This window comes from Fundulus heteroclitus, chromosome 23, assembly GCF_011125445.2.
Source record: "Fundulus heteroclitus isolate FHET01 chromosome 23, MU-UCD_Fhet_4.1, whole genome shotgun sequence".
NCBI classification, from domain to species: Eukaryota; Metazoa; Chordata; class Actinopteri; order Cyprinodontiformes; family Fundulidae; genus Fundulus; species Fundulus heteroclitus.
In genome coordinates, this window is record NC_046383.1 from 33,070,548 (window position 1) to 33,097,412 (window position 26,865).

Genomic DNA, 26,865 nt, shown 5'->3' on the forward strand with positions numbered 1-26,865 from the left:
TGCTTTATGGCCTCTCCACTGTTAATCGTAACCTGAGCTTTTATCTGCGTGTTTATACTCTGGGAAACTTACTCTGGGTGTTGTAGCCTGAGGTCACGTGCTGGGTCTCCTGGTGGATAAAAGAGAGAAAAAAGAAAAAGCCAGAAAGAAAGAAATTTAATAATAATAATGAATACAGTAGGTATGATGACTGATTTTAGAGTTCAGATTTTCCTCTCTCCCTGCACTGACACTCCACCTTAGTCTTTGAAACTCACCGGGAGGATTAATGTGAAGGCTTTGCAGCCTCTCTGTGTTTACACACAACCATCACTGAGACATTGAGCAGATTAAAAGGGATTTCTAAAAGACTAGTACAGTCAAAGCAAAGGTCTCACCTAGTGCTTCTGTCACAATGCTGCAGTCTCTGAGATAAACGTTGCTTTCCATGAGTATCATGGTTTTGTTTGGTCTTTTAATATTTTTTTGCATGGAAAAATATTCGTATATTAACATTTTACTGCTTTATTTTAAATTATTTATGTGGTTATATTGCATTATTAAGTCATTTGTTTCGACATGGCACCATCTTATCCGTTTCTTTTTAATTTATTTGTATCACTTTTATTATTCCATGTTTCTTTCTGCTGTAAAGGCCTATTCTCTCCTATTTTGCCATAACTTTTCAAGGTTATACACAAAAAAGATTAGATTTAACTCCTTTTGATTTTGAAGTACATTATTTTGATGCAAAACATAATGTAAACCTTTATTTTGTGTCAACCTTAACCGAAGTTGCTGGAGGAATTATATACGCCTTTAGGACAGGTAACACCTCGGGATCCCCTAGAATCAGATGGATGGATGGATGGATGGATCCTGACTCATTCCCAGAGAGGTTTATCATGGTGTGATTGTGCGTATACATGATAGGATCATCATAGTAAACATACGTTGTGATGGGAACACAGGAAAGTCTCTCTGCGATGAAAAAAGCCAGCAGAGAGGAATTTCTATGCAAGTAAAAAAGAAAAAGGCGTACGCACAATATCCACCTTCACATTAAAGGAGGAAGTCCCCGTTTGGAACATCTAGGATCATTAAAATGGGCGACGAAGGTCAAGGAGAGAATAGAGGAATCTTTTTTTGTGTGTGTTTTTGTTCTGCTGTGAATGTAAAGCTATTCTTCGTTGCCGGGTCTTTGTGCCTGAATGACTATATTGAAAATGGTTTTGTTTGAAAGAAGGAACAGTGACTGTTGCAATGATCAGCAACAGTCTGCAGGTTTACGAGTTGTAAAGCAAGAAAAAAAAAGATCCTTATGTTGATTTTTCAAAAGCTATGACATTTGAAATTTAAGCGAAGAGTCACTGAACAACCTACAGCTGCAAGTAAGTAATTTGCAAAAATTGACGTACCCAGTGAGGCTGCATTTGTTAAACTGAAGTAGGCGAGCCTTTGCGCTAACGCCTTTCTTTTATCTGAGTGGGTTTTTCTCTTGTCTTACCACTTTTCCCACCACTCACTGTCTCTTACACAAGTAAAAGTGGGCGACGTATCTGGGCCCGAGAACATGAAAGGGAAATTTATGTTAGCGCACATCACAAGGCGCAGCCAGATTGGGAGTTTTTATGGAGGTGTGTTAAAGTGTGTGCTCACCTTGTTTGGGATGGGGAACTTGGTCTGATCGGCTTTCCCAGGAGTGTGTATGGCTGTGAGTGGAGGAGGCCAGGAATGGGTCATCTCCTGAAGACACAAACATACATCTTCATTGCATTACTATAAAGGAGTCAGGGAAGGCAGCACAATGTTGGCATTTACGCCATTGTATTTGAATAAATGAAGAAAATAACTCAGAGCAAATGTATGTTATATCTTACATCGCACGCATCTGGTGAGCGATGATAATGGCTAAACTTTAGCAAATATGGGCGAGAGAATTGCCTATGCAACCTCTTAGGAGCAGAGGAGTGGAGTCAGCGTTCAATCAAGGTTGTGCCGCCCCAACCCCCTTCAGAGCGGACTCTTATTATTACTTATATGTTGTATAAACGCAGGGTTGCATGGGGAGGTTGTGGTACACCAGGGATTGCTGTAGTGAGAGTCAGTTAAGTGCAGAGCTGTTAAATTACAAAAATAAAGGTTGACTCCATCTGGCTGCATAACAACAACAACAACAGCACTGGAGCTGCAGCCACCCCTCCAGTCGATGCACAGTCCTTTGTAAAAGTATTCATACCACTTTTCTTTTCTTTTTAAGTTTCCACCACAAACGAATGTATTTTACTGGAATCCGATGTAACAGACAAACACAAAGTAGCGCATAATTATGTTAGTAGAGTAAAGCAAACAGCAGCGGTTTCGTGCAATCACACCTGCAAATCTTGCGCCACATGTCTCTACCAGCTTTGACCATCTGAAGAGACGCCTGCCTTCTCAAACTCTGCCAGATTGGATCTTCAAGTGTCGGGACAGATTCTCAGATGGAGCTAGGTCTGGGCATTGACTAGGCCCCTTCAAACGCGTGAAAAACGCTTCGATCTAAAGCCTCCCTGCTGTACCTCTGTCTCTACCTTTAAGGTTGTTGTCCTGCTCAAACCCCTCGCCTCCGCATCTAAAGTCTTTAGCCTCCTCTGGCAGCTTTTCTTCCAGCATTCCCCTGTATTTACTTCAGTGCATCTTATCTCAGCTCTGACCAGCAACCTTGCCTCTGCTAAAAAAAAAAAAACATCCCCACAGCATGATGCTACCACTGTCATGTTTCTCTGGAGCGGTGGTGTGCATAGATGTCCTGTGACCAGAGCTTCTTCTTCCACATCCTGGAAGATGTGGCAAACTCCAAGCAGCACTTCTTTTGCATCTCTTTCAACAATGATTTTCATCTTTCCTCTCTAATTTGTGGCCAACTAATAGTTATCCTGTCAGCAGACTCCCCCACCTGAGCTGTGCATCTCCGCAGCTCCTCCACAGGTGAACAATGCTCTCCTCGTCTGGCCCGCCTGTTCAGATGGGTGACCACGTTTTGGTAGGACCGCACAACACAACTGTATTTATATTAACATCATCTTAAACACGAGGGGACTTTATTCACAGATGAGGTGACTTTTTTTAAAGCAGTTGGGTAAACTGGATTTTATTTCTGGGTAAATCGGAGTAAAGGGGGCTGGATAAAAATACACGCCACACTTTTAAGATTTTTTATTTTGTAAAACGTCTTGTTTATATAAAAACCACTTCACAGTTATGTCTTACTACTTGTTGGTCTGTCACATAAAATCATAATTGAGGTTTTTAGGTGACAAAAGAAAAAGTTTAAGGAACAAGATTACATTAGTAAGGCACTAATGAACCTTGATTTGATTAAAAACACACATATGCGTATTTTTGGCAATACGATGCTTTGGGTGTGTGTTGCCGCGTCATCACCAGTGACCATTTGTCTATCAGTTCACTTCATCCCTTTGATCCTGTTGGGGTCCATGAGGTGTTGGAGGTCATCTCCAACGGTTGATGGACAAAAAGGCAGGTCTCATCCTGGGTTTCTCATCAGTCCGTCACAGGGCTAATACACAAACACGCTACATTCACTTATGGCCGCTTTAAAGTCTTCTATCTAGCTAACCTGGGCTGCATGATTTAGCTGAAGAAATTTGGAGCATCAGGTGAAAACCCGCGCATGCACCAGGTGACCATGAAACCCGCCGCAGAAAGACTGGCTGGGATTTGAACCCGGGACCGTTTTGCTGTTGCACCACTCCCACAAAACTCTAATAAGTGTCATTTTTTTTCTTTGACAGTCAATCGGTACAGACTGCAACACGTGGAAGCACACTCACTCAGCTTCCAGGTCATTGGGCCAAAAAGACTGATTTCCCATCATACATCTTTTCTCCCCTCTGGAGGGAGATGACTCATATTCATCCGATGACGCATGTTTTCGTTTGTGTGAGGAAGATGTGCGTGTGCAGCAGCATGTGTGGCTCCTGGCGCACCAATAAGCTCAACATTCGAGAAGGTCTCCAAGTATCCATCTGCAGATGTGTCCGTGCGTGTCTTCCCCCTTTACAGCACTATTACGCTACCCTGACGAAATACGCCTTACGTTGCTTAGCAACTGCTCCCCTCTCTGACATCATTATGTCCTTCCTTGAAGACTTCCTGTGCTTTGACAGACAGGGCCCTGACTTTTCCTGAACATATCTGTGTCTGAGAGACAAAAAGAGAGAGAGAGAGAGAGAGAGAGAGAGAGAGAGAGAGTGTAAATGTCATATTCCAACCAGTACAGGAATGTGGGAGCGTGACATTAGAGGCGCCACATTAAGACGCGTCGCCGCCGCTTCCCTCCTATTTGTTCGCCAAATATCAGCGCGTCGTTTCGCTGAGTTACAGCTACAAAATGTTTGGGGATTTCGTGTGATGGCGATAAACAAACGAATCAAAGTTTAAAGCGGTTTAGCATGCTTTTGTGTTGAGCCCCTCTTAGCCCATCTTGGAGAACCACCTTTAGCTGTGTCTCTACCACCTGCACATCTGTAGACAGCAAATTATTCTTTGCCAACCAGATGATAGATATAATGTCATTTCCTCTCAACTGTAATAAGGCCCCTTGTAGAGAAAGAGTCACTGCTGCTAATTTTCCAACAGCTTAACAAGTTGGTTTAATGTCTAAATTTACACTCTGATTACTGAAACCTCACAAGGACGCTCTGAACAATCATTTCAAAAATCCCTTTAAAAAAGGACCCAGACAGGCCCACTTATTGAAGAAAGGGGGTTTATAAGGTATCACACTGATCTAATTGATCAAACTATTAACAGCGTCAGAGTATTAATGGATGCAGCGCTTTCTTTATTACACAGCATGCTTTGTTTAAACACACAACAGCGAACTCCTGTGATGCACACAATGTTGATATGTTTGAATATGACACCTTGGAGATGGAATGGCTTCATCTGTTCTCATCCACCACTGTTTTATGTGTAAAACTGATGGTAAAAAAGGAAATCACTGCTTTTGTATGTGGGGAAAAAACAACAACTTGACTTGTGAGATAAAATGTTTCTTTTCATAGCAAAACACTCTAGACTGGTAAAACATAGAAACATGTAATAATTGTTGACAAGCAGAATAGGAGAAAAGACATTTTGCACAGCTAGCACATTTGCCTTAGCATTGATTAAAGTTTTGTTCTAGATTCTTGTCTGGTTTTACTTTTTACTACTTTTAAGACTAATCTTAAAACTTTCCTATTTGACAAAGCTTATAGTTAAAGTGGCTTAGGTTACCCTGATCTATCTCTATAGTTATGCTGCTATAGGCTTTTAACTCTTTGTTCTCTCTTTTTTTTTTCATAGTAGGTACACCTGGTCTGACGTTCTGTTAACTGTGACATCATCCAGGAAAGATGGCTCACCTATTGCTATTGCCATCTAATGTAGAACAGATTACTAGATCAATGTGTGCTTCTGTGCTTTTTTGTCTCTGTTGTTGTGTCTCTGCTCTGTCTTCTGTAACCCCAGTCGGTCGAGGCAGATGACCGTTCATACTGAGCCTGGTTCTGCCGGAGGTTTTTCCTTCCTGTTAATGGGGAGTTTTTCTTTCCACTGTTGCTTCATGCTTGCTCAGTATGAGGGATTGCTGCAAAGACATGTACAATGCAGACGACTCTCCCTGTGGCTCTACGGTTCCCCAGGAGTGAATGCTGCTTGTCGGGACTTTGATGCAATCAACTGGTTTCCTTATATAGGAAATTTCTGACCAATCTGTATAATATGATTGAATTTGACTTTGTAAAGTGCCTTGAGATGACATGTTTCATGAATTGGCGCTATATAAATAAAACTGAATTGAATTGAATTGGTTTTCTGCCACCATGCAGTTTAAAAAGAAATCAAAATCATCACCATATCAGCCCAGAGGCCTCTTTTGATAAAACTACATGAGTTTTTAAAGGTCTGTTTTTCTCTACATGACAAAAATGAGCCTTTTCTTTTGTTCTACAGTATGATGGAGTTTCGGTTTTATGGGAGGTTTCGATAAAGATAACTCTAACCATCAGTGATGCACTGGTTGAAATATAGCAGACGCCTTGTTATAAAGGAGAAGATGCATGCTCAACTGCAGATGTGGCAGCTGGCTGACAGAGAGAGGATCCCTGGATTATGGTGCGCTTGGAGATGGAGGCGGAGCGACAGAGCTGTTAGCCAAGCGCTGCTCAGAGACAACTACTCCTTTTCCCACCCAATGTTAATTTCTGGGATAACAAGCGCACAACAAGTATTAAATTAACTCAACTTAATTTAACAAGTAAGGTCTGCCAGGAATGAATGTTTTTTTTTTTTACCAGTACCACAGCAATAACAGAATTAACTCAATGTACCAATGCATCTATCAGCTAACATCTTTATGCAGCGGTTCTGCTGCATAAACTGCCTGTCATGGATCTGCGGCGCATCTCTGCGCTGATACCTAAAGGAGTAATAGAAGCTGTTTGGACTAACGGCACCCACTGACCAGTAGACCAGCATGCAGGCTGCAGGAAGGCTTTGCTGCTGGGCTTCAAGAGATGCTTTTCCTGTCGAGGTCAGATCTGCTGTGGTCTTTAACTGGACATGCGGTCACATATAATCAGTAACTGTGGGAGTGTGGTTTTTTTATTTATTTTTTATTCACTGTACATCTCATCGGACCTGCAAACAGTAAGGTAGGAGCATGTCATTCTTATCAAATTGTTCATGACTGCATTACTTAAACCTTTGTCTCTTAATGTCTTAGTATTTGTATTTGTTACTTGACACAATCTGCTGGGTTTCCTTAGATAGAAAGCTCTATAACCAATTCAAACAATAAACTAAACTTGACTGCGATTTCGATAGCTAGGATCAGTGTGTATGATTAACTTGGAAGCGCTCTGTCGACTTTATGTAAACTGCCTTAAAACTATGTGTTGATTGACTCTGTATAAATAAACTTTCATCTCTGTATTTTCATATGGTTTCATGCTTTTTTGCAGATGATGCAGTGCTGTTGTAGGGCAGAAGGCATGCCATAGGACTGGGACAGTGTGCTGGCTAGACCCAAACGTGGCTCTATTATTAGAGGTATTAGGATGGACCCTTAGTGTTACAAAAGGACCAAAGACACAACCAGGACGGCAGAGAGAAAAGAAGGAAAGCATTTCCAGCCCTGGTTACAAAGGCAGGCTGATGACCAGAAGGTATCAGAGCTCATGACATAAAGGAATAATCTCTGAGTGGAGAACAGGTGGGTGCATCTTCCTTTTAAGCCGACGCCCAAGGACACGTGACCATTGTCAGATTTTGTGATAATTATTTCTAGTTTAATTAACCACTTTTTATCACTCTTCCGTTATTTTTTCCTTTCATGAGCTTCAGCACTAAAATCTAAAGTTAGATCGGGTGCGGGTATCAAGGCTAGCTAAAGTCCAAGCAAATGGCCAAATAGACAAAAGGCCAGCTGAGCACAAACGCAGGAAATATTGAGTGTTGCTCATGTTGTTGTTATGATGTTGACAGCCCTTTGATATGTTGTGCAGCTCTATGCGGGTGGGATCATAAGGCCGTGACCGCCAGTGTGAACTAGAGCGGTTTGTTGGCAAGCGTGAAGTGGTCAGGATGTGTCAGCTCCTCAGGTCAGACGTCAGAGGTCAGTTTATGCCCCAAGCAGAGGAGTTCAGATATCTTACTGTGTTCTTCAAGATTAATGATAAAAATCAAGCAGTATTGAGAGATGGACAGACAAAATAGGTCCTCATCAGCAAAAATGAACTCAAAGTTCTCCCTTTACAAGCTAAGGCCTCACCAGTGGTCATGAGATCTAGATCATGGCTGAAAGAACAAGATCCTGACAACGGGCAGCTGAAATTTAGCCTCCTACGTGTGGTGGCTGGATTCAGCCTAGGAGGTCCCTGAAATAGTTAAGCTCGGACATCTGATGAGGATGGCTCTGTTTGGAGATTTTCCAGGCATGTCCCACCGGGAAGCAACCTTGGAGGAACACCCAGAAGTAGTTGGAGGGAGTATATATCCCTACTGGTCTAGGAGTGCCTAAGGCTGTCCAAGAATGAGATGGAGAGGGCTTTGTCTTCACATTAGAAGTGCTTTGGGTGGTCAGTATGGCTGGAAACACGCTATATAAGTTCAGTCCATTTACCATTTAAGAAGGAAGGTGACGGATCGATGGACAGATGGATACAACTTGAATGCACTCTCTGGTCACTTGGTTTTTGCTTATTTTCCTTGGCTTTTTAAACTATGAAGTAATTTTGTACATGCAGCTTTTATTACTGCTGGAAATTTATTTAGTCTTTTTTTTTTTTCTTTTAGGATGGCATGACAAAAAAAATCAATATTCATGATTTAAACTAAAATACTTTTGTGTTTTGTTCCTTTACCAAGAAACCAGTTGATGCTCTGAGAACAGTGCAACCCCCCCCCCCCCCCCAGTTTTTGCCATAAAAACTGTTCAACCACAACAAAAACAGCCTCGTATGAATAGTTATGACAGCATGACGCACGGCCATTACAACTTGGGCTTTTATTTAAACAGAATAGCACTGTCAGTTCCACAGACTGACAGAGCCGTCAGTCCTGACAGTCAGTAGTGCCTGTCCTGCGCCATGTTTCGCTTTACATCTCTTTACTGCGTCGCTGCTACACTACGTTACCCTGCGTCAGGAACGAGCGTGTTTCCCTGACAGCTGACTAGGAAGTCTGCCGTCACAGGAAGGAGGAAAAATGGGCTGCGGGGCGTCCGCTCCCGTTCACCCCCCCGCCTCACATCTTGAACTCCCCGATCTTTCCACTTGACACAGCTAAACATCACAGGCTCAACTCAATGGCGCCCCGATATTATTGACAGAGGCTTTTCATGCAGCTCGCAGCAGACAATCTGTCACAAAGCCTGTTGACCCGCATATTGATTCCAGAAAGAGAGAGAGTGAGGTGAATGACAGAGGGCAGAGAAGAAGGAGCAGATGAAGACAGACAGAAAGAGGGGGGGGGGGAGATTGAGGAGGGCGTGTGTTTCCACAGCAGAGACAGAGGTGGAGGAGCCAACTAAGCAGTCCAACCCGGTCCTTGTCAATGGGACCGCTGACAGGGGATGGAAGATTAGCGGGGAAAACATTTGTTTTGACATCACTCTCAGGGAGTGGAAAAAAAAAAACAGAACAGAAAGACAAGAGACAAAACAAAAGGGGGAAACTGCAGGGGAAAAAAAAAAATGTTATTTGGTGAAATTCTTTTAAACGCACGGATGGAGGAGCAAGAGGGAACATTTTTGGAAGAGATCGTTGCATGACTTCATCCAATAAAACGACCCATAATCATGGAGCCAAGCCAAACTATCTCCCTACTTTCCCATCCTTTCGTGTTCTTGTCCTTCTGTTTCTCGTTCTCTCATTTCTCCCTGCGATCAAATTCTCTGGAGAACAACCAAAGTCTTTCAGAGCAAACAAAAAACAGCCGATAATCAGTGCAATTACCCCGTGTGTGTGTATATGAGTGTTTGCGTGTGTGTGTGTGTGTGTGTGTGTGTCCAGGGAACATACCCGCAAAATCTCTTCAACGCAGCTGGAGTCATTTGGCAGACTGACCTGGAGGGGAACAAAGACAGAAAGGCTGACTTTAACACACAGTAAACGGCAGCTTTGCATTACAAACAGCACGGTTACAGGAGAAGGAATCAGCGACTCCAGCATAAAGCCGACCCATCCGCAACGCATCCATGTAAAATCTGTCCAGGCTTTTCACGCCCGTCCTAAGTTTAGTGAGTCATGTCTCAAGCAAAGCGTGGCGGCTGAGCGGAGGGGCTGTGGAAAAAGCAGAGGGCAGACGTGAGAGGGGAAAACGTAGCGGGTTTTATTCAGGGTTCAGAAGCCATTGCTAAGGCCGGCTCTCAACCACACTGCAAAAACGGAACTTAAAATAAGTAAAATGTTCTTAAAATTAGTGTATTTGTCCTTGATTTGAGCAGGTAAATAAGATTATTTGCCAATGGAATATGATTTTTGCACTTAAAATAGGAACAACTCATCTCCATCACCTCATTTCAAGTGCAGGATGTCTAATTATCTTATTTTGGGGGTCAAAATACTAATTCCATTGGCAAATAATCTTTTTTACCTGCTCAAATCAAGGACAAATACACTAACTTTAAGAACATTTTACTTATTTTTAGACACGTTTTTGCAGTGCAGGTCTTTACGCCTCAGAGTAAAACCGAAGCCTCACGCATTGTTGCGGCCTTACTCCATAACGTCTCCCCTAATGCTGATCCACACAGCAGCTTACAAAAGTGTTCGTACCCCCCCGGACCTTTTCACATTAAAACCCCACACTCCACTGCATCTCATTGTGTCACGATTGGTGAAGTGGCATGATAGATGGTTTTCAAACAACAACTACCGCTGCAAGTCCCCCTGGGTGGGGGGGGGAGGGGGGTTCTACCCTGTTTGCACAAATAGAGCCTGAAACCTTTTACAAAATAACTGAATCTCAGTCAGATCGGATCGAGCACGTCCGGGAACAGAACTTTTCTTGCCGCAGAGTCTCGGTTGGATTCAGGTCTGGACTGACCGGGGCGTTCTGGGTCATACGATAATTCGGTTTGATTGAATTACTCCATAGCAGCTCTGGCTCTATGGTTGACTCAGACCAGCTTCCCTGTCCCTGCTGATGAAAAGCTCAGCGGGGTGTGTCTAGGGAAGATGTGCCGTTTGTGTCTTCGGCCACACATACCGTGCTGAATGTAGGCATGTGGATTTACACTCATCCGACCAGCGCACCTTCTTCTACATTTACTGTTTCCTCTTTGTGGGTTGGCTCTGAAAATCTGCAAATCTGACGAGGATGCTCTTGTCCGTCATTGACTCCTGTGGTCCCGACTCCCACTTACACCTCAAAGGGTTGAGGAGTTTAAATTAAACACAGGTGGACAGGATATAGTAATTGGATAATTTATAAAGGCAATTGAATTGTATTTAGGGGTATCAACGTAAAGGTGGTGGAACACAAAGACGTTTACATGTAGAAAATTTTGAAAACTGCGCAGAATTTTCCCTGAATTTCGGAATTCTGCACTACTTTACGTTCATCTATTAAAATTCTATTAAATACATTGCAAGGTACCTTAGCGAGGTGCTGCTTCTTCTCTCCAGAGCGAGGATCCACCCTTCACATTTACCTCTCAGTGAAAGCTATTGTAGCTGCTTCCAGCCATGCTCTGCAGCTCTGAAATTGTCCGGAGACGTTCCAAAGGGACAGGCGGCATTTGCAGAGGTAAACGTCTATACTTCTTACACCGATTTTCCACCAAGCTCACTCATAAAGTACCTGAACGATAGCCAGAGTGTGAACACACCAACATGTGGGTCCAGCTGTTAATCTTTTGAGGCAGTGAGCTTCGTTTATGTGTGCGAGGACAACCTGAAAGCCACAGAAAGGAAAGGCCGCCAATGGTTACCTTTTTGGGGAAAACTACAAATTATCATCCAACTGGTTTCAATGTCATAATTACCACTGTGTTTATTGACCTTTTTTTTTTACAAGATTGTTGAAATGTTTTTTTTTTTGTTCTTTTAAAAAAAGAAGGTTAATAAAAACACAGATGCCATAAATAGTCTGCAAATTCCAAGGGGAGCTTTTATAACACTTGTTTATCACTTCAACATGTGGAGCAATCCTAAAAGCTTCGCCATGCCAAGTAAGAGCTGCTCCACCCCGAGAGGTTCAGATGAGGTCGAGACATTCATAAACTCCTGCATTTTCATGCAAAACTGTCCGATCAGTCGCCGCTCTGCTCTAAGCAAGGCTCAGAGCGCGCAGCTTTTAACGTCTATCCGAGTCGATACGATGCGGGATCACACTCAGGGTAATTCTACAACTTCAAATGATAAACGCCGGCTTGCGGGTGTGGGTTTGTGAAGGAACATGAGGACACGTAAAAAGGCGCATTTCTGTATTCAGACTTAGCAGGGCCTTGAAATGACTGTGGCTTGGCCTGAGTCACGTAAACCGCAGGACACTTTTAGCTTAACAACTCGAGAGGCCGCCTGGAGTTTGATCCAAATGCAGAGACGGAGTCAGTTTAAGTGGCCTGATCAACCAGTTCAGTGGCCGCAGGCTGCTAATCTATGAAAGAACGTGGCCCTGTCCATGGAGCCTTTCTGATCAGGAAACCATGACTACATCTTTGCAAATATATAAAGACAAACAATGTCTCGGAGGGGAACTGTACATATTAATAATACACTGTTATGAAGGTTAGATTGTGTCTTATAAAAGCATTAAGACACCTTAGACCTTCACATCTTGCCATTTTACAACCAGAAACCACAAAGCATTTTATTGGAATTTTATGCGATAGACCAAAGCAAAGGGTTGCAAAATTGTAACGTCCACGGAAAATTATTTAGTTAAAAAACAAACAAAAACATGCGTTTGTATTCAATCCGTTTTACTCCAATAGCCCTAAAAACACCCGGCACAATCAATGGCCTTCAGGAGGGCCTAATTAATAAAGACAATCTATATGTGAGTCATTTTGTCCACTTAAAGGCTTCAGGGGGATGTCACAGAACTACGGGGCCCTAGAGGGGTCATCGCAAAATGTTTTGCATGTTGAGAGAATGTGCGCTCGTTTTACTAAATTGTGCGCTCGTTTTACTAAATCGTGTGCACAATTTACTATATTGTGCTCTCGTTTTACTATAGTGTGAGCTCATTTTACTAAATTGAGCTCTCATTTTAAGCATAGTAAAACGAGGGCACAATTTATTTAACGAGAGCACAATTTAGTGAACATGGTTATAGAACATTGTGTGCACGATCTACTTAAACGTGGCCACAATATGTAAAACGTGCACTCAATATTGTCTTGACATATGTAAACATGAGCACGTTATAGTATATTCGAGATCTCGATCTACCAAAACGCACCCACGAATAATTAAAACGTGTGCTCGAATAAGTTTTATTAATTCGAGGACTCAAAAGAATAGGTGCTCACAAATTATCACGACCTGAAAAAAAAATATCACTTAAAGTGAGCTCTCCCGGGCTCCGTACAGAACAAACATGTGACATAGCAAAAAGTTGGGGAAAGTTGATGAGATGTTTAAAGCAGGGTTTGGTTAACAAAACTAATATCCTACGCTTAGATCATCTCACAATCATCAATCCATCAACAGAAAAGGGAAAGAGTGCGGCACAACTAGAAACACATGCCCATCCACCTAAACCGACAGGTTGGGTAAGGACAGCTGCAACTAGACGAGCAGCCAAGAGGTTCACTGTAACTCTGGAGGAGCTTCGGAGATCCACCGCTCAGTTGGGAGAATCTCCACAGGACGAATTTTACGCTCAACACATCTGGCAATATGATATTCATCACTGAAAGAAAACCATAAGAAGTCTCAACTGCAGTTTGCCACTAGCTGTGAGGGGAGGCAACAAACATGTGGAAGAAGGTGCTCCCCTCATATGGGACAGCACCCAAAACGCTTCTACATCCCTTTGAACGCACCATACCCAGAGTTAAACATGGCGGTGAAGCGGCATGCTGAGGGAATACTTTTCTTCAGCAGGGAAGGGGAAGTCAGTTAGGGTTGATGAGAAGATGGATGGAGCTGAATACGGGGAAATCCTGGAAGAAAGTCCATTAGAGACTCAAAGGCTGGGATGGAGGTTCACATTTCAGCTGTATGACGCAAAGCACACAAACAGTGCTATCATTTAAAAATTTGCAAAGAGAGGGGAACAAAGAATGGGGAACCAGTTCAGCATTCAGGTGTGCAAAGCTGGTAGAGACATACTGCAAAAGTCTCGAACTTGAACTAAAAGCAAGAAAACGTTGTTCCACAAAGTATCGACTGAAAGAGGCTGGATAAAAATGGCAAATATAAATATCACATACAATTCCAGCGGAATGCTTTGAATCTGTAAAACACAGTGCATTACCTTGACTGTAAGAAAACAAATGGTGTTTAATACTTTTGCCAGGCACTATTGACATTTACAAACTCACTGAAATGTTAACGTTTCCCCACCTGGAAGTCTTTGCCTTCTTAGTTCACCCACAGTTCACTTTGCTGCTCCAGCACAGAGCTGCTTTGCTCTTTGGTCCAAACAAGCCATTATTGCAGCTATGTGACTCATTACGTTGTGTGATAAAACTCGGCGGGGCAAGAAAAAGTTAGAATCATCTCAATTGCAAAATGATCAGTTCCAAAAAAAAAAACAAAACAAAAAAAAAAAACGTAACTGCAAACACATGCGGCTCTCTGGGTCAGATCTTTGTCTCGGATCTCGGATCGCTTCAACAAACAGGTTGATTAAAGAAGAGAGACGACGGTGGGGTGCATGGACGGCGGGGGAGGCTGAAACTCTCCGTCTACAGCAACATAACCTCTGATACACACCATTACTAATAGCACTAACACGAACAGAGGAGCAATTTAGCAGCGGTGATGATGCCGGTGACATCATGTTCAGCCTTAAATCGCAGCCTGCTGAAACAACAAAGGCCGACTTCGGCTCTTGGTTGAGTCAAAACTGCTCGAGCTCGCAGAATGAAAATCCATCTGTATGTTTTCTGGACAGGAGCCGTATTTCCACACATTATTCTCCTCCGACAGATTAATCAGACAGTGAGTCAACTTGAAATCACAGGAGGTGGTTGGAGACGTTTGTTTTTCCAGTAGCAAAAGAAAACCCAAATTAAGGTTTTCTCACCAAATAACACTAGTTCACTGCTACGCTAAGTGCAAGATTTCAGCGGCGCCTGACGCAGATGATCACTCTACAAACACGAACAGCAATGTGTGTTTTTTTTTAAATAATCCCTGTTTTTTTTTTGTTTTTTTTAAATTTAAAAAAAAGGAAGTTAGACAAATTTGAGCTTTTTGGGGTATTTTTCTGATTTCTCACTGCACCTTGTGCCAAGCGCTACCAGGTTGCACTGACAACAACACTCTTCAGTGTAGAGGTTGTTACTGAGTAGAGAGGTCTCAAACTCGACTGTTTTCAGTTTCAGCGAGCACAACTTTTTTTTTTCTCTATTAAAAATAATCATTAAAGCCCTGTTTGTTTTACAGTGATTGCTCGCTCACACACTGTGGAATGATGACACCTATGGTCTTAATCCAAATAACTATTGACCATTCACAACAGGATGACTAAAATATATATTTTTAATGATGTTCTTCTGTCGTCTTATATCATAGTGTTGAGGAGAAATCAGGAATGTCTAAAATCAGTATTGGCAGGACAAGGCTTGAAAATCAGTCACTGCTCTAAACAACTGGTGCATCTACGGCCAGAGATGGGCCGATCCGATCCATTATCATACTGGTTTCCGATACCAACGTGTTTTACAGACTGGAAAATACTGGTCAAAATAAGTTAGGTTAAAAATCTTCAGAACAGCAGGGAAATTTATCCTTTATGGGTATCTTTCTTGGATTTCATAAATACGGTCAATTTGATACCCTTACAGTTTTGCCTTGGTTTTCAGGATGGGATTTTTCCTGTGAACACAATTGACTGTTTTTCTGACTTTTTTTCTGACCATACACTTATCTCAAGTTCTATTTTGGGATATACCTGCTAACATTTGTACATATCATACTTTCAAGCAGAGAGGAGTTTATAACTGCCTCTTAAAAAATAAATAACATTAAAGCAAACAGAGATCTACTATTGCAATGCAATCAGTATCAGTAGATATCCAGATTATGTTATCAAGATCGGATGTGAAAAAATGCCGATCGGTGCATCCCAATCAGGTAAGGATTTTTTTTGTAACTAACCGCTTCCTGTAAAACTAAAAAATTTTTTAATGCCATTCACTTTGACCTCATTTGCTGGTTGATGGACCTTTGAACTTTACGGTCTCAGCAAAGAGGTTCTCTCTGACGTTTTCTTCTCTTTTACCCGGTCCGCTCAGGGGTGTGCCTCCTCACCCCTTTTATTTATTTCATATACCAACAATTGCTGCAATCAGCATTCACAAGTGTCACATTTTCAAATTTGCTGATGGTTCTGTCATCCTTTCCCTAAGTCAGCAGCGATGACCCAGATCACGGACTAGTGGTCAGAGATTTCACTCACTGGTGTGAGTCCTATATTCTAAAGCTAAATGTCTCAAAGACAAAGGAAACGGTTATTGACTGTAGAAAATACAGCACTGTGGCTTTATCTGTGATCCTCTCTGGTGAAAATGTTGAAGTTGAAACCAGTTTGAATACCCGGGATTTATCGTTGATGAAAGGCTTTGAAGCCCATCTGGACTCTCTCTGTAAGACTCATCAGCGAATATGTTTCTCTTAGAAGCTTCATGGTCTTAATGGGAATTCTGTTTCAGTGTTAATGTTTTACCTTTTAACTTCATCCAGTGGTCCAGGCTTTTCACTTTCACAAACAAGAGCAAACTGTTGGGAATTGCCAAAAGCGTGCGGCGAAACTTTCAGTGCAGGCTTGCGCCAACTTGACCACGCTCTTGAAGGTGAGGTCAGTCCAAAAAGCCAGAACGGTCCTGGCGGGTCCAGATCGCCGGCTGGATGAGTTCAAGTTTAGAAGCCACCCATCACTCTTTTCAAGCTTAGAAGAATTGTCCTGATTTTTAGCGAATGGTTGTCACGTGCATCGTTTTCGGTTTTTTTTAGTGTTTACACTGTCGCCGTGAAATCAGTCGCCCTTGGGGGATGATAAATATTCTTCTACTTGATCCAACTAAACAGCTTCATGCACAGCTTTCTTCGTAACGAACCGCATCCTGTAAAACCAGAACGTTTAAGTGTCAGACACCAGGAGAGGTCTCTGCGCACAGGCGGCTTTCTGTGTTTCAAATTCACAATGCCACTCTGACTCACCAAGTCAAATGTGATGGAAGTGACGGGGATGTGTAATAATACTGTTGACGTACTAAAACGGAAACGCACAGGTGAGTTCCGGCCTGCGGCTTTATTTTCCTTCTACGTCCATCCCTCTGTACATCCTTCTCTCCAGCCATCCATATTCATCCCTGCTGTGCCATGCTTCACTGGAGTGCAATGCTGACACTTTGTGCTCCTGCTTCTGAGTGTATTATTCCAAACTGGGCACTCAGTCCTTCTTTTAAAGGACTGAGTGCATGTTAACAATGAATGTTAATGTGCTTTAATGGACCTAATGGACAGGTGACATTCACAGGGAAATGTGTCTGTGTGTGTGTGTGTGTGTGTGTTTGCTTAATTGATGTTACTGTGAGATCGCAGTTAATTTCAAGGACTGTGAGATGGGGACAGCATAAAGGAGAAGTGAGAGACGGCCGAGAGCCGCAGAATAAGCCTGGGAGAGGAAAAAGGACAAATTTCTGAGAGAAAATAGATACCAAAGAAAAATGAGTGAGAGGGAGAGAGATTCATGGGGAAAATATAGCAGAAGCAATTACCGAGGCAGAAATCCTTTCTCTCTGAAATAGCGGCTCAGATAGAAAAGATGTCCACACGCACACACACACACACACACACACACACACACACACACACGCACACAAACCGAAAGGCACTCACTTGGTCGCAGCGATATGTGTTGTTATCGAAAAAAACACGCAGCGGCGCCGACATCTGCACAGTCCCATCCACGCAGCTATTCTGAATAAATAAGTCGGAAATAGTACGAAAAATCACTACGTTTGTAGGACCTCACGAAATGTTATTGCATTGTTTAAACAGCCTAAATCTAGGACGTGTTGACAGAAAATAGACATGTTTAAGTAGGCTAATGATCGCTGTGAAAATCCATAACAAGCAAGCATCCCGCCAAAAAAAAAAACAACAACCGAAAGGGACACATTCCTCAGCGACAATGAATCTTCAGGTATAAATGACAAATGAGATAAAAGAAAGCAAATGTTTTTTTCTTGGAATAAGACACATTTAACTCTGGAGTCCCTGTCTGTCCGGTCGACTGGGTCAGTTGTGATGTGCTGTAGCGTCAGCGATGCACTGATCAGGCCTTTAATCAAACTCTGGTTTTCTGTTTACGTTGTTTATGTCAATTATGTTTGCAGTGACTTGCATGCTGTCATGTCATGCTGGGACGTTCGTCCAATCACAAATTAGAATTAAAATTTTAAGATAAAATTCCAATACAAAGGTTGAGGCTAAACGCTAAAAGTGCTATCTCCCTACCGGGGTCGTTCTCTTAGATACATTTCTACCCTGGTAATGTTTTATGGGTCTGATGCCCGCGGTGGAAACGACAAGAATAACCACAGAAAACTAACCTGGTCCCTGGAAAAAAGGTTCCTGCAGCTGAAACGCAACCACGCAACTTTGAGTTGCTTTCCAGCTCAAAGTTGTGTGGTTTTGTTCAATTTGTTCATAAGGATTAGACCAACACGGTAATATAGCATTTAACAGAAACAGCAGCTTTTCCCAGACATTTATACATGTTAAATACTTTTGAGAACTGTATATAAAATGCAGCCCAAGGCGAGAGCAGCCAAACCACACTTCCAGTAAATCTGAAAGATCGTTTGCGTTGTAATGACCGGATCATAAATATCATTAGACTGTGACCACGGCGGACCGAACGCAGTTATAATTGTCAGTCTCTAAAAGAAAAAGCTTGTTTTTTTTCCCCTAAACATCCCCTGTGATTATGACCTGACGCGGCAGTCGCCTTACTCAATGGCTTCTGTTTATTACATTAATTTGTCACATCAGTGAGGGGCCTGTTTACACTCTACAAGCAGTCACCTATAAAATCACATAACAAATACATTTAATGCCATTCCTCTCAAATGCTTTTTTGCTTTTCTCTGCCGACGCCTTTTCATGTTTCGAATGCACCGGAGTGTCTTGTTTCTTTTGTGTGGGAATTAAATATCATTAGGAGGTAATTACACTAATGGGTTTAAGACTAAAGAAACAGGCCCCCTCTGATTTCTGTTTTTTAGCGGGCGAGAGAGGGAGATGAATGTCTCTGTGAGAGTACGTGGGCTGACAGAATATGAAAAATTGAAAACACCCCAAAACACACGCGTTCTATTCATATTTACAATAACCGGGAGATAATTATGTTCCACGAGGAGATTGGCGGCAACGGGAGATAAAAGAGGACAGAAAGGATGATAGTGTGAAAAGCGAGAGAACGACGGAGTCAAACAGAATCAAATCTGAGAGCTTAATAAATGCAAACATGTTCCAAGGGCTATTAACATATCCGCTCCTATTTCTGCTTTGCTTTACAGCTATTTTCCGTCAAAGTTTTCCCTGTAAAATAAGAGGTTTACTTTGTTGTCTAAATTGCACAAAGTATCTAACTTTGTCCTTTAATGCGGCTCTCTGAGGCCAGAAAATGCCACAGAGGGAGCAAAAAAAAATCCAGCTCCGCTGTCATGAAAAAAATACCAAAGTCAAATGAAGACTGCCAATCATCCAGTAAACATGATTGAAGTTTGGAGTCCTATACGGTTCAGAGCGAAGTCCAACAGGGTTTGGAAAATCTTCCAAGGATTTTTTTTTCTTGTCCACAGGCTCTTCGTTTATTCTTTTTCATCTGCTTCTTTTATCATCCATATTTCAGCTGTTTACAGAGCTGAAGTGACCGCCGTCGCTGGGATTACCAGCATGCTTGATAGATCACAAGCATTGCCTCAGAGGAGTGTGTGTGTGTGTGTGTGTGTGTGTGTGTGTGTGTGTGTGTGTGTGTGCGTGCGTGCGTGCGTGCGTGCGTGCGTGCGTGCGTGCGTGCGTGCGTGCGTGCGCGTTGGTGCAGCATGTTTATGGATGAGTCAGCCCGCCTGATAATCTGAAGATTGTTGAGTCCGTGGAAGTCGGTTTATGACACATGGGCCTCCCCAGAAAGCGTGATTTTCTAACCAGAGCTGAGGATCTGCGCTTTACTTCCAATAAATTGGAAATGTTCATGTTTTTACTGATAATTTACTTTGCTGATCAAATGGCTTCATTTTAGGAGCAATGACTTTCTTTGTTGAGGTATTGTAGCCATTACAACCGGATCTCATGCTATAACCCCTTCAAGCTAAAAGGAAAGCTTGCTGTAGGCCATTGTTTAGTGACAGCATAATCACGGAGAACACAATGAACAAACAGGGCAGAGTGCTTACTAAAAACCACTGAATTCAGGAGGAGATTGTGAAAATAAATGATTTTAGCTGCCACCACATCAATGCATCTATTGCAAAATTAAATTGACGGTTTTCACTCAAGCTACTTTCCAACCCGGCATTGGGGATGAAAATGTCCAAAACTGATCTTCACATTTAAGGACAAGTGTCGATTATCAGCATACGAAGAGATTCCAAGGGTTTTTATAAATGTTTTGAAACCACTACAATTTGTCTTCATACTGTTTCTATGGTTTAAAGTTGTTGTAAAGGGATTTTGACCACAGCGAGGCCTCCTGGTCTTTTGACCACTAGGGACAAGATGATTGATCCTTGCATGTAGGACACAGACTTGGGAAAGGATCCGATTCCTCCCAGTAACACAGAGACCTGGGTAGGCATTTGAAAAGATTGAACACGCACATGACGGGGGAAAATGGGTTGCAACGAACGTATTATGCTACTTAAGTTCTGCAATCCAAGCCCCATGCTCCTCACTCATAGCTGACCAACATGTAAGATGTGAAAGTGATCTGTAATGCAGGGTTCAAGGTCGCGTGTTTGTTGTGGACTGATGATGTAAAGGGGGGGACACCTTCTGCTGTTTGGAAATATTTTCAGTGATGGTGTGAAGATTAAAGGAGAGCCGCCGCCACCCATCACTCTTTTCAAGGTAATGCTGCTTTTAAGCTACAGCTGGTAAGCAAAGAGCGGTTTTAATTGTGTTACTCTATAAAAGTAGAAGAACAGGTAAAGACTACTATATTTATTCAATATTGTTTTGCTAAAGTCTAAAGCAACAAATTCAGACATTTTTAACCAAAACATTTTTTTTAACTAATACTTTTGGCATCACAGAAAAAAAAGTGCCTGAGCATTATGTGAAAATCCAATAAAGAATTATGCAGTGTAGCTTTAGTTTTAATCACATTTGTGGCACATGACCATTATGAAGTCCCCGAGTAGCCCTTTTGGTTTACAGGCCTGGTTATGTTATCTTGCACAGATGCAGTACATGCAGTTTTACCTCTTCCACTTGACACGAGTCTCTCATCACTTCTTATTTGTTTTTGTTGCCTCTCCCTCCATGTCTGCTCCTCTTCCACTTGTTCCCAGCCCTCTCCTGTCTCTCACTCTGCTCTCTGTCTTTCCCTCTCTCCCACCAAGCTGTGGAGAGGCTGATAAGGAGTTGATTTACCATCCAATTAAATATTGTCATTGAAACATTGCTTCAAATAAGCACAGCGTTTTCACCCTGTGCTAATTGGCCTTCCCCTTGCAATGTGTACGTGCTGGGAGCTCAGAGCATTTCATGTTTTTTTTGTTTTGTCAGTTTAAGCTTTAAGAGCGAAGAATTTGATTCTGGTCTCTTCTCAGTTAAAACAGAAGGTCATTTTGAGTCCAGACAATATAGAGAAAATGAAATGTATTTAATTTTATCTCTTCTGGACTCATTTTGAAACTCTAAATCATCAAGATAGCACATGAAGAAAGCGAGAAATAAAAATGTAAAATCTGGAAGTAATGCAAAAAAAAAGAAGAAGAAAAAACGACAGCACTTTCAGATTTCTATCCAATTCTCTTTGTTATACATCACAAATACTATTATTAATTTGTTCTTATTTTACATAAACCCTGATTAAAGATGCTATTGGTAGCTGTTTTTAGATAAAGACTTCATATTTAAGGGATTATCTTACGTACCAGCTACTATCAACACTAGCTAGTATCTAATTTAATAGCATTCACTACCTTTATCCCAGAAGCTAAAATATGTCTTCAGATAAACTCCATTCCATTTAAAAGACGTGGAAGAGGAAAGTTAGCAAACATTGAGGAAAGACGGCGTAGGTCGAACAGGCCGAGTGCCGGATCCGCTAGGCCTCCTAGCTACCGTCTCTAACATTTGTACCGACTTCGACCTCCCTCACTAGACTAGTTGGAAAAAAAGTCATTATTATTATTATTAACTCAGACTGGAGCAGGAATATTCAGTATCACTATCTTTATTCTTAGCATAGCCACTGTGCTATGCTAATGCCAAGTTAACAACATATCGGCATGCTATATCTAATGGTCTCACATTTCTCCAGTTGTCAGCTGTGTACTTTGCTTGGTTCCTGTTTTTAAATATTTCCTAGCTTCCAGAATGGACATCTTTATTAATTATAGTGAGTTAAAAGCCTAAATACCATTGAAAATAAAATGTAATATACCCTACCCATTAAAGTGGTTTTAACCGTTTTTGACTGAGACCCCTCTTCTCTACGCAGAAAGCCTTATAGACAAATGAAAGAATAAATAATTCATTTATGGTTTCTTTATTGGTAAGTAAATTAAATCTGTTTAATAGCCCCCTTTACTCTTTCAGACCAAGAACTGGGTTCCTTTGATTTCTTTGCCTCTATGACAGAGCCACTGATAACAATATTTTACTATGATCTACTGCATAAGAAATAATCCAATGTTGTCTGCTGCTGTTTTATTTAAAGTGTAAAGTTTCTGTGGAGCTAAGCTGTCATATCCATCGTCAGCCTCCACAACGTCATTTTTCAACGGAAACATTTGTTTCACACTGAATCAGCTTGAATTATCGAGGACAGCTAATAATATTATCCGCCCTTTATAATGGGGTTGTGAAAATAAGTCTTATTTATTTTTTTTAGTTTGTTTAAATATGGGTACATTTGGACTTATTTGCTTTAAATGGGTGCCCTGCGACATATTAACTTATGTTTTCCAAGCTGTTTTAACTTATTGCCTCCTTTTTTATTTAGTTTTTCTCAACTCTGTGATTGATCGTGTGCATAATATTTCATTCTGGATGTTGTGGTTGCTTATTGTTCTCCTTCTATAACTGAGTATCCAGATAATGTGTTTTACCAAAGGCGAAAAAATGCATAGTCTTTGGGTTAAATTCTTGTTTTATGCACTTATAACTTGTTTCATTCATTTAGGTCTGTGAACAGTCACTTTCACATTATTCTCAGACCACTGAAAATGGTTTAGTGTACTATAACTTCTCTAAATATGCAAACATGCTGACAATCTCTGTCCCAACAGAGTGTTGCATGACTTTTTAATATCTTGTACAAGATATTTAGCTGTGCCCATTCAGAGGCCAATTCCCCGGGTTAACCGTTTATGAATTGTTGGGTCTGGTTGTGTACTACATTTATGGACTGGAGGAAAAGCCACTTGCTTTTGAAATATAGTCTGAATTTTAAAATTGTGGAAATATCTACAGTAGTTTTGACACCATTTTCTTCTATGGAACTGACCTTCAGCTTAGCAAAACCGAGGCCTAATTTCATATTCATAAAAAAGTGTCTTTTGAGGGATCTTTTGGAGTTGAGTATTTTGTAGACACGGTTCAAAGCCACCGGTCGTTTAGCTACTTTGTGTTGGCTCTCTGGCTCGTCCATGCCTCTCTGGCTCCAAGACTAAACTCTACTAATACCTGCTAAGCCAGTTTGTAATGAAATTATTTGACTTTCAAACACACACACAGCGTGTAGTGGTAAACCTTTTTTTCTCCCTAACACACACACACACACAGATTTTTTTTTAAAATACATTTTTAATAAATCCATGGGCAAGCGGTCTCAAAACTCATTTATCAAACATTTAGCAGCAACTTCGCCATTAAAGGGGGCATGAGAGGAAGAGAGGAGGAAAAATTGAAGAAGAGGAGCCATGATCAATGCCAGTGGACCATATAATTGCACCAGGAGTGGGTTAGCTGAAAACATTAGCCTTGTTTTCTGATGGATCACATCCTGGAGCCAGCAAGCCAAGCTAAACGCTTCAATCTGTATTAGTGAGACCCACAGTCATCCATCTGAAGGAGCTGCGCTGCAAAAATTAAAGTTTCCTGGGAGGTAACATACAATAATGGTTGTTCTTCCCTTCCTTTTGTGGAAATAACTATCACCTGTAGATTATTATTGGTCTGTCCTTCCAGTTATTTTTCCCCCCTACCGCCTCGATGAGAAGCGCTAAACTAAAAAGCTTCAACTCACTTTCCCTCCATCCCACCATCTTTCCTAGCAGCTTGACGCTGGGAATAAACCTCTGTAGATGCTAAAGTTGGCAGTTTTCATCAGATGGTTGAAACCTGAGAGAACAGATATCCAGCCAGAGTAATGCCAGAATCTTGCTGATGGCTGTAAAACGTTCATGGTTTCTCCACAACTTGCTGAGGTTACAACCAAACATGTATGCATGCTTTGTAAAGTAACCTTTTTTTTTTTTGTGGACTTCCACAAGTCTGGTTCATCCTTTGGTTTGATTTCCACTTGTGGCAAAGAGCAACTCTCCTCTGTGCAAACGTAGCATATAATTGCAAGTATATATTGGATGGGAATGTCCAGTCATGTCGCTGCTCAGGAAGAAGCCAGGTTCTGTGTGGCACAGGCTAAACGTGTAAAAACGATAGCTGAAGCTGCAAAAATTGCTCCAAAGTAAAAGGCCAAATTATAGTTTGCTAATGCACTTAGGGACAAAGACCATAATATTTGAAGACACAATATTTGGTCTAGTAAAACAAAAATGTTATTGTTTGGCCATCATTTATACGTTTGAAGGGATAGGAAAAAGAGCAAACTTGAAAACACCATTTCAACTGGTAAAATTATTTTTTTAATCCCTCAAGTTATTTTTTTAGAAAAAATGTATACTAAAAAGCCTAGAATGAATTACGTTAATGCCCCTGATGAATCTCAAGACACTGCACTGGCATAAATACACCAAGTACCACAAGAAAGTCCAAACTAAATGCTGTTCCTTATCCCTCTTCTCTTCATAATCACATGTGAATTACAGCTCTAATAATATGTGAGCCAGTAAGGCCTGACGAAGTAAATAAAGTGAACCGCTGCTGAGGTGGATACACTTTTATTCTCAAGTCTTTTAGCAGCAATCTTAAAATATTGGAATTTCCCTTTGTGTTGAGAATAATTATGTCACATTAAGATTTGTTCAGTATACGACTTAAAAAAGGCTTTTGTACACAGCAAAAAACCCTTTTCAGATGTTTGCAGTTTTCCAGCCAGGCCGGGTAGAACGTGGGGAGAGTATCCAGCTTTCTACTCGGTATCAGTTTGGAGCAGAAATCAGAGGAATCGGCCCCCACTTGTGTTGTTCCCACTGCCGCTGCTGTGATATTTCAAAGTGTCACTAAGCCTAACCGGCTGCTGCGAACCAATGTCTTATTAGCCTACTGTGCTAAATTGTTAAACATGCGTCTTTTGTGGTATGGCTCTGAATTGATTGCACTCGTTTTGCAGAGCAAGCTTAAAGACCCTGGACTCCCACAAAGGTTTTTTTTATTTTTTATTTTTTTAACTAAAGTCCCTGATTAGACCCATGCTAATTAAAGGTGGAACACGTTTTTCTGTTTCTAAAATGTTGCCAATCAGAATAAATGGGATTAATGCATCTAATGGGGTTGATTAATCGCCGGTTTATACTGGCATGTCTACCTCTGAGCTGTTTAAACCATCGTATTCTTCTGTTTCCCTAAGTTTACTCCCTACTTCTGAAAAACTATTTTGTCCGTAAAATGTTTGACTTTTTGTATTTGCAAAGGTATATATATATATATATATATATATATATATATATATATATATATATATATATATATATATAATATATATATATATAGATAGATAGATATAGATATAGATATAGATATATATATATATATATATAGATAGATATATAGATAGATAGATAGATAGATAGATAGATATAGATATATAGATAGATAGATAGATAGATAGATAGATAGATAGATAGATAGATATAAATATATATATATATATATAGATATATATATATATATATATATATATATATATATATATAGATAGATAGATAGATAGATAGATAGATAGATAGATAGATAGATAGATAGATAGATAGATAGATAGATAGATAGATAGATATAGATAGATAGATATACAATTGGTCATATTGCAACCACAATAGGCTCTTCTGCCTCACAGCAACTTGACTGATCTGTCGAGGTTCTTATTTTAATTCAAATGTATAGGGTATCTTGTTTTTTTTTTATTATTCGTTTTAAAATATATTAACTTCTGCCTCTGTTTGGCTTCCCTATCATTCAGTTACTTTGACCAATGCGCTAAGGGGCGCAGAGTTAAACCAGAATCACTTCATGATACAGGTCATTTTCACTTGCTGGCACAGCCCACATATCCACCCCTCGCTTATCAACACAAAGTAATGCAAAATTGTGGCGTTTTAGAATCAAGCTAAATACAGGATCCTGGAAGAACAGCCCGTAACAGGCTACAAAAAGACTTCAGCCTGGGGAAAGGTGACCATTTTGTCAAATTCAATACGGAGACATCTCCAGCTTGCAAATGAAAAATGTAAAAAATGTTCAATACGGAATAAAGGAACTGGGTGGACAAGTCTGACGGCAGGGATGGGTGGGGGGGGGTTGAGGGTGGTGGGGATAGGTGGCAACATGCGAGGCTTGGGAGAATTAGCCGCTTACAAATTTGACGTGCATGTCCTCAGAACACTGGTTCTTCCTTTGAGTGTAAGAGCCTTTCTATGACCTACTGATGATTAATAGGTAAACATTACGTGGGCTGAAAAACATACAAAAACATTCCTTTAACAATGTTCGGTGAACAGACCAGGAATGAGTTAAAATGGTTCATTTCAAGCGTGACATATTCTGAAATAGCTTGTCTTCAATTGTGCAAATCTGC

The 26,865-nt window shown here is 41.1% G+C and overlaps 1 protein-coding gene across 1 annotated transcript in view; it reads right to left on the reverse strand.

Moving 5' to 3' along the window:
• Positions 1-26,865, reverse strand: part of aff2 (AF4/FMR2 family, member 2) — a 231,770-nt gene that overhangs the window by 88,769 nt on the left and 116,136 nt on the right. The window contains exons 5-7 of the mRNA XM_012864607.3: positions 9,552-9,596; positions 1,639-1,725; positions 73-109 (exon numbers count right to left, since the gene is read on the reverse strand). Of these exons, the coding sequence (XP_012720061.2) occupies positions 73-109; positions 1,639-1,725; positions 9,552-9,596 (169 nt within the window). The remainder of the gene's footprint in view (positions 1-72; positions 110-1,638; positions 1,726-9,551; positions 9,597-26,865) is intronic.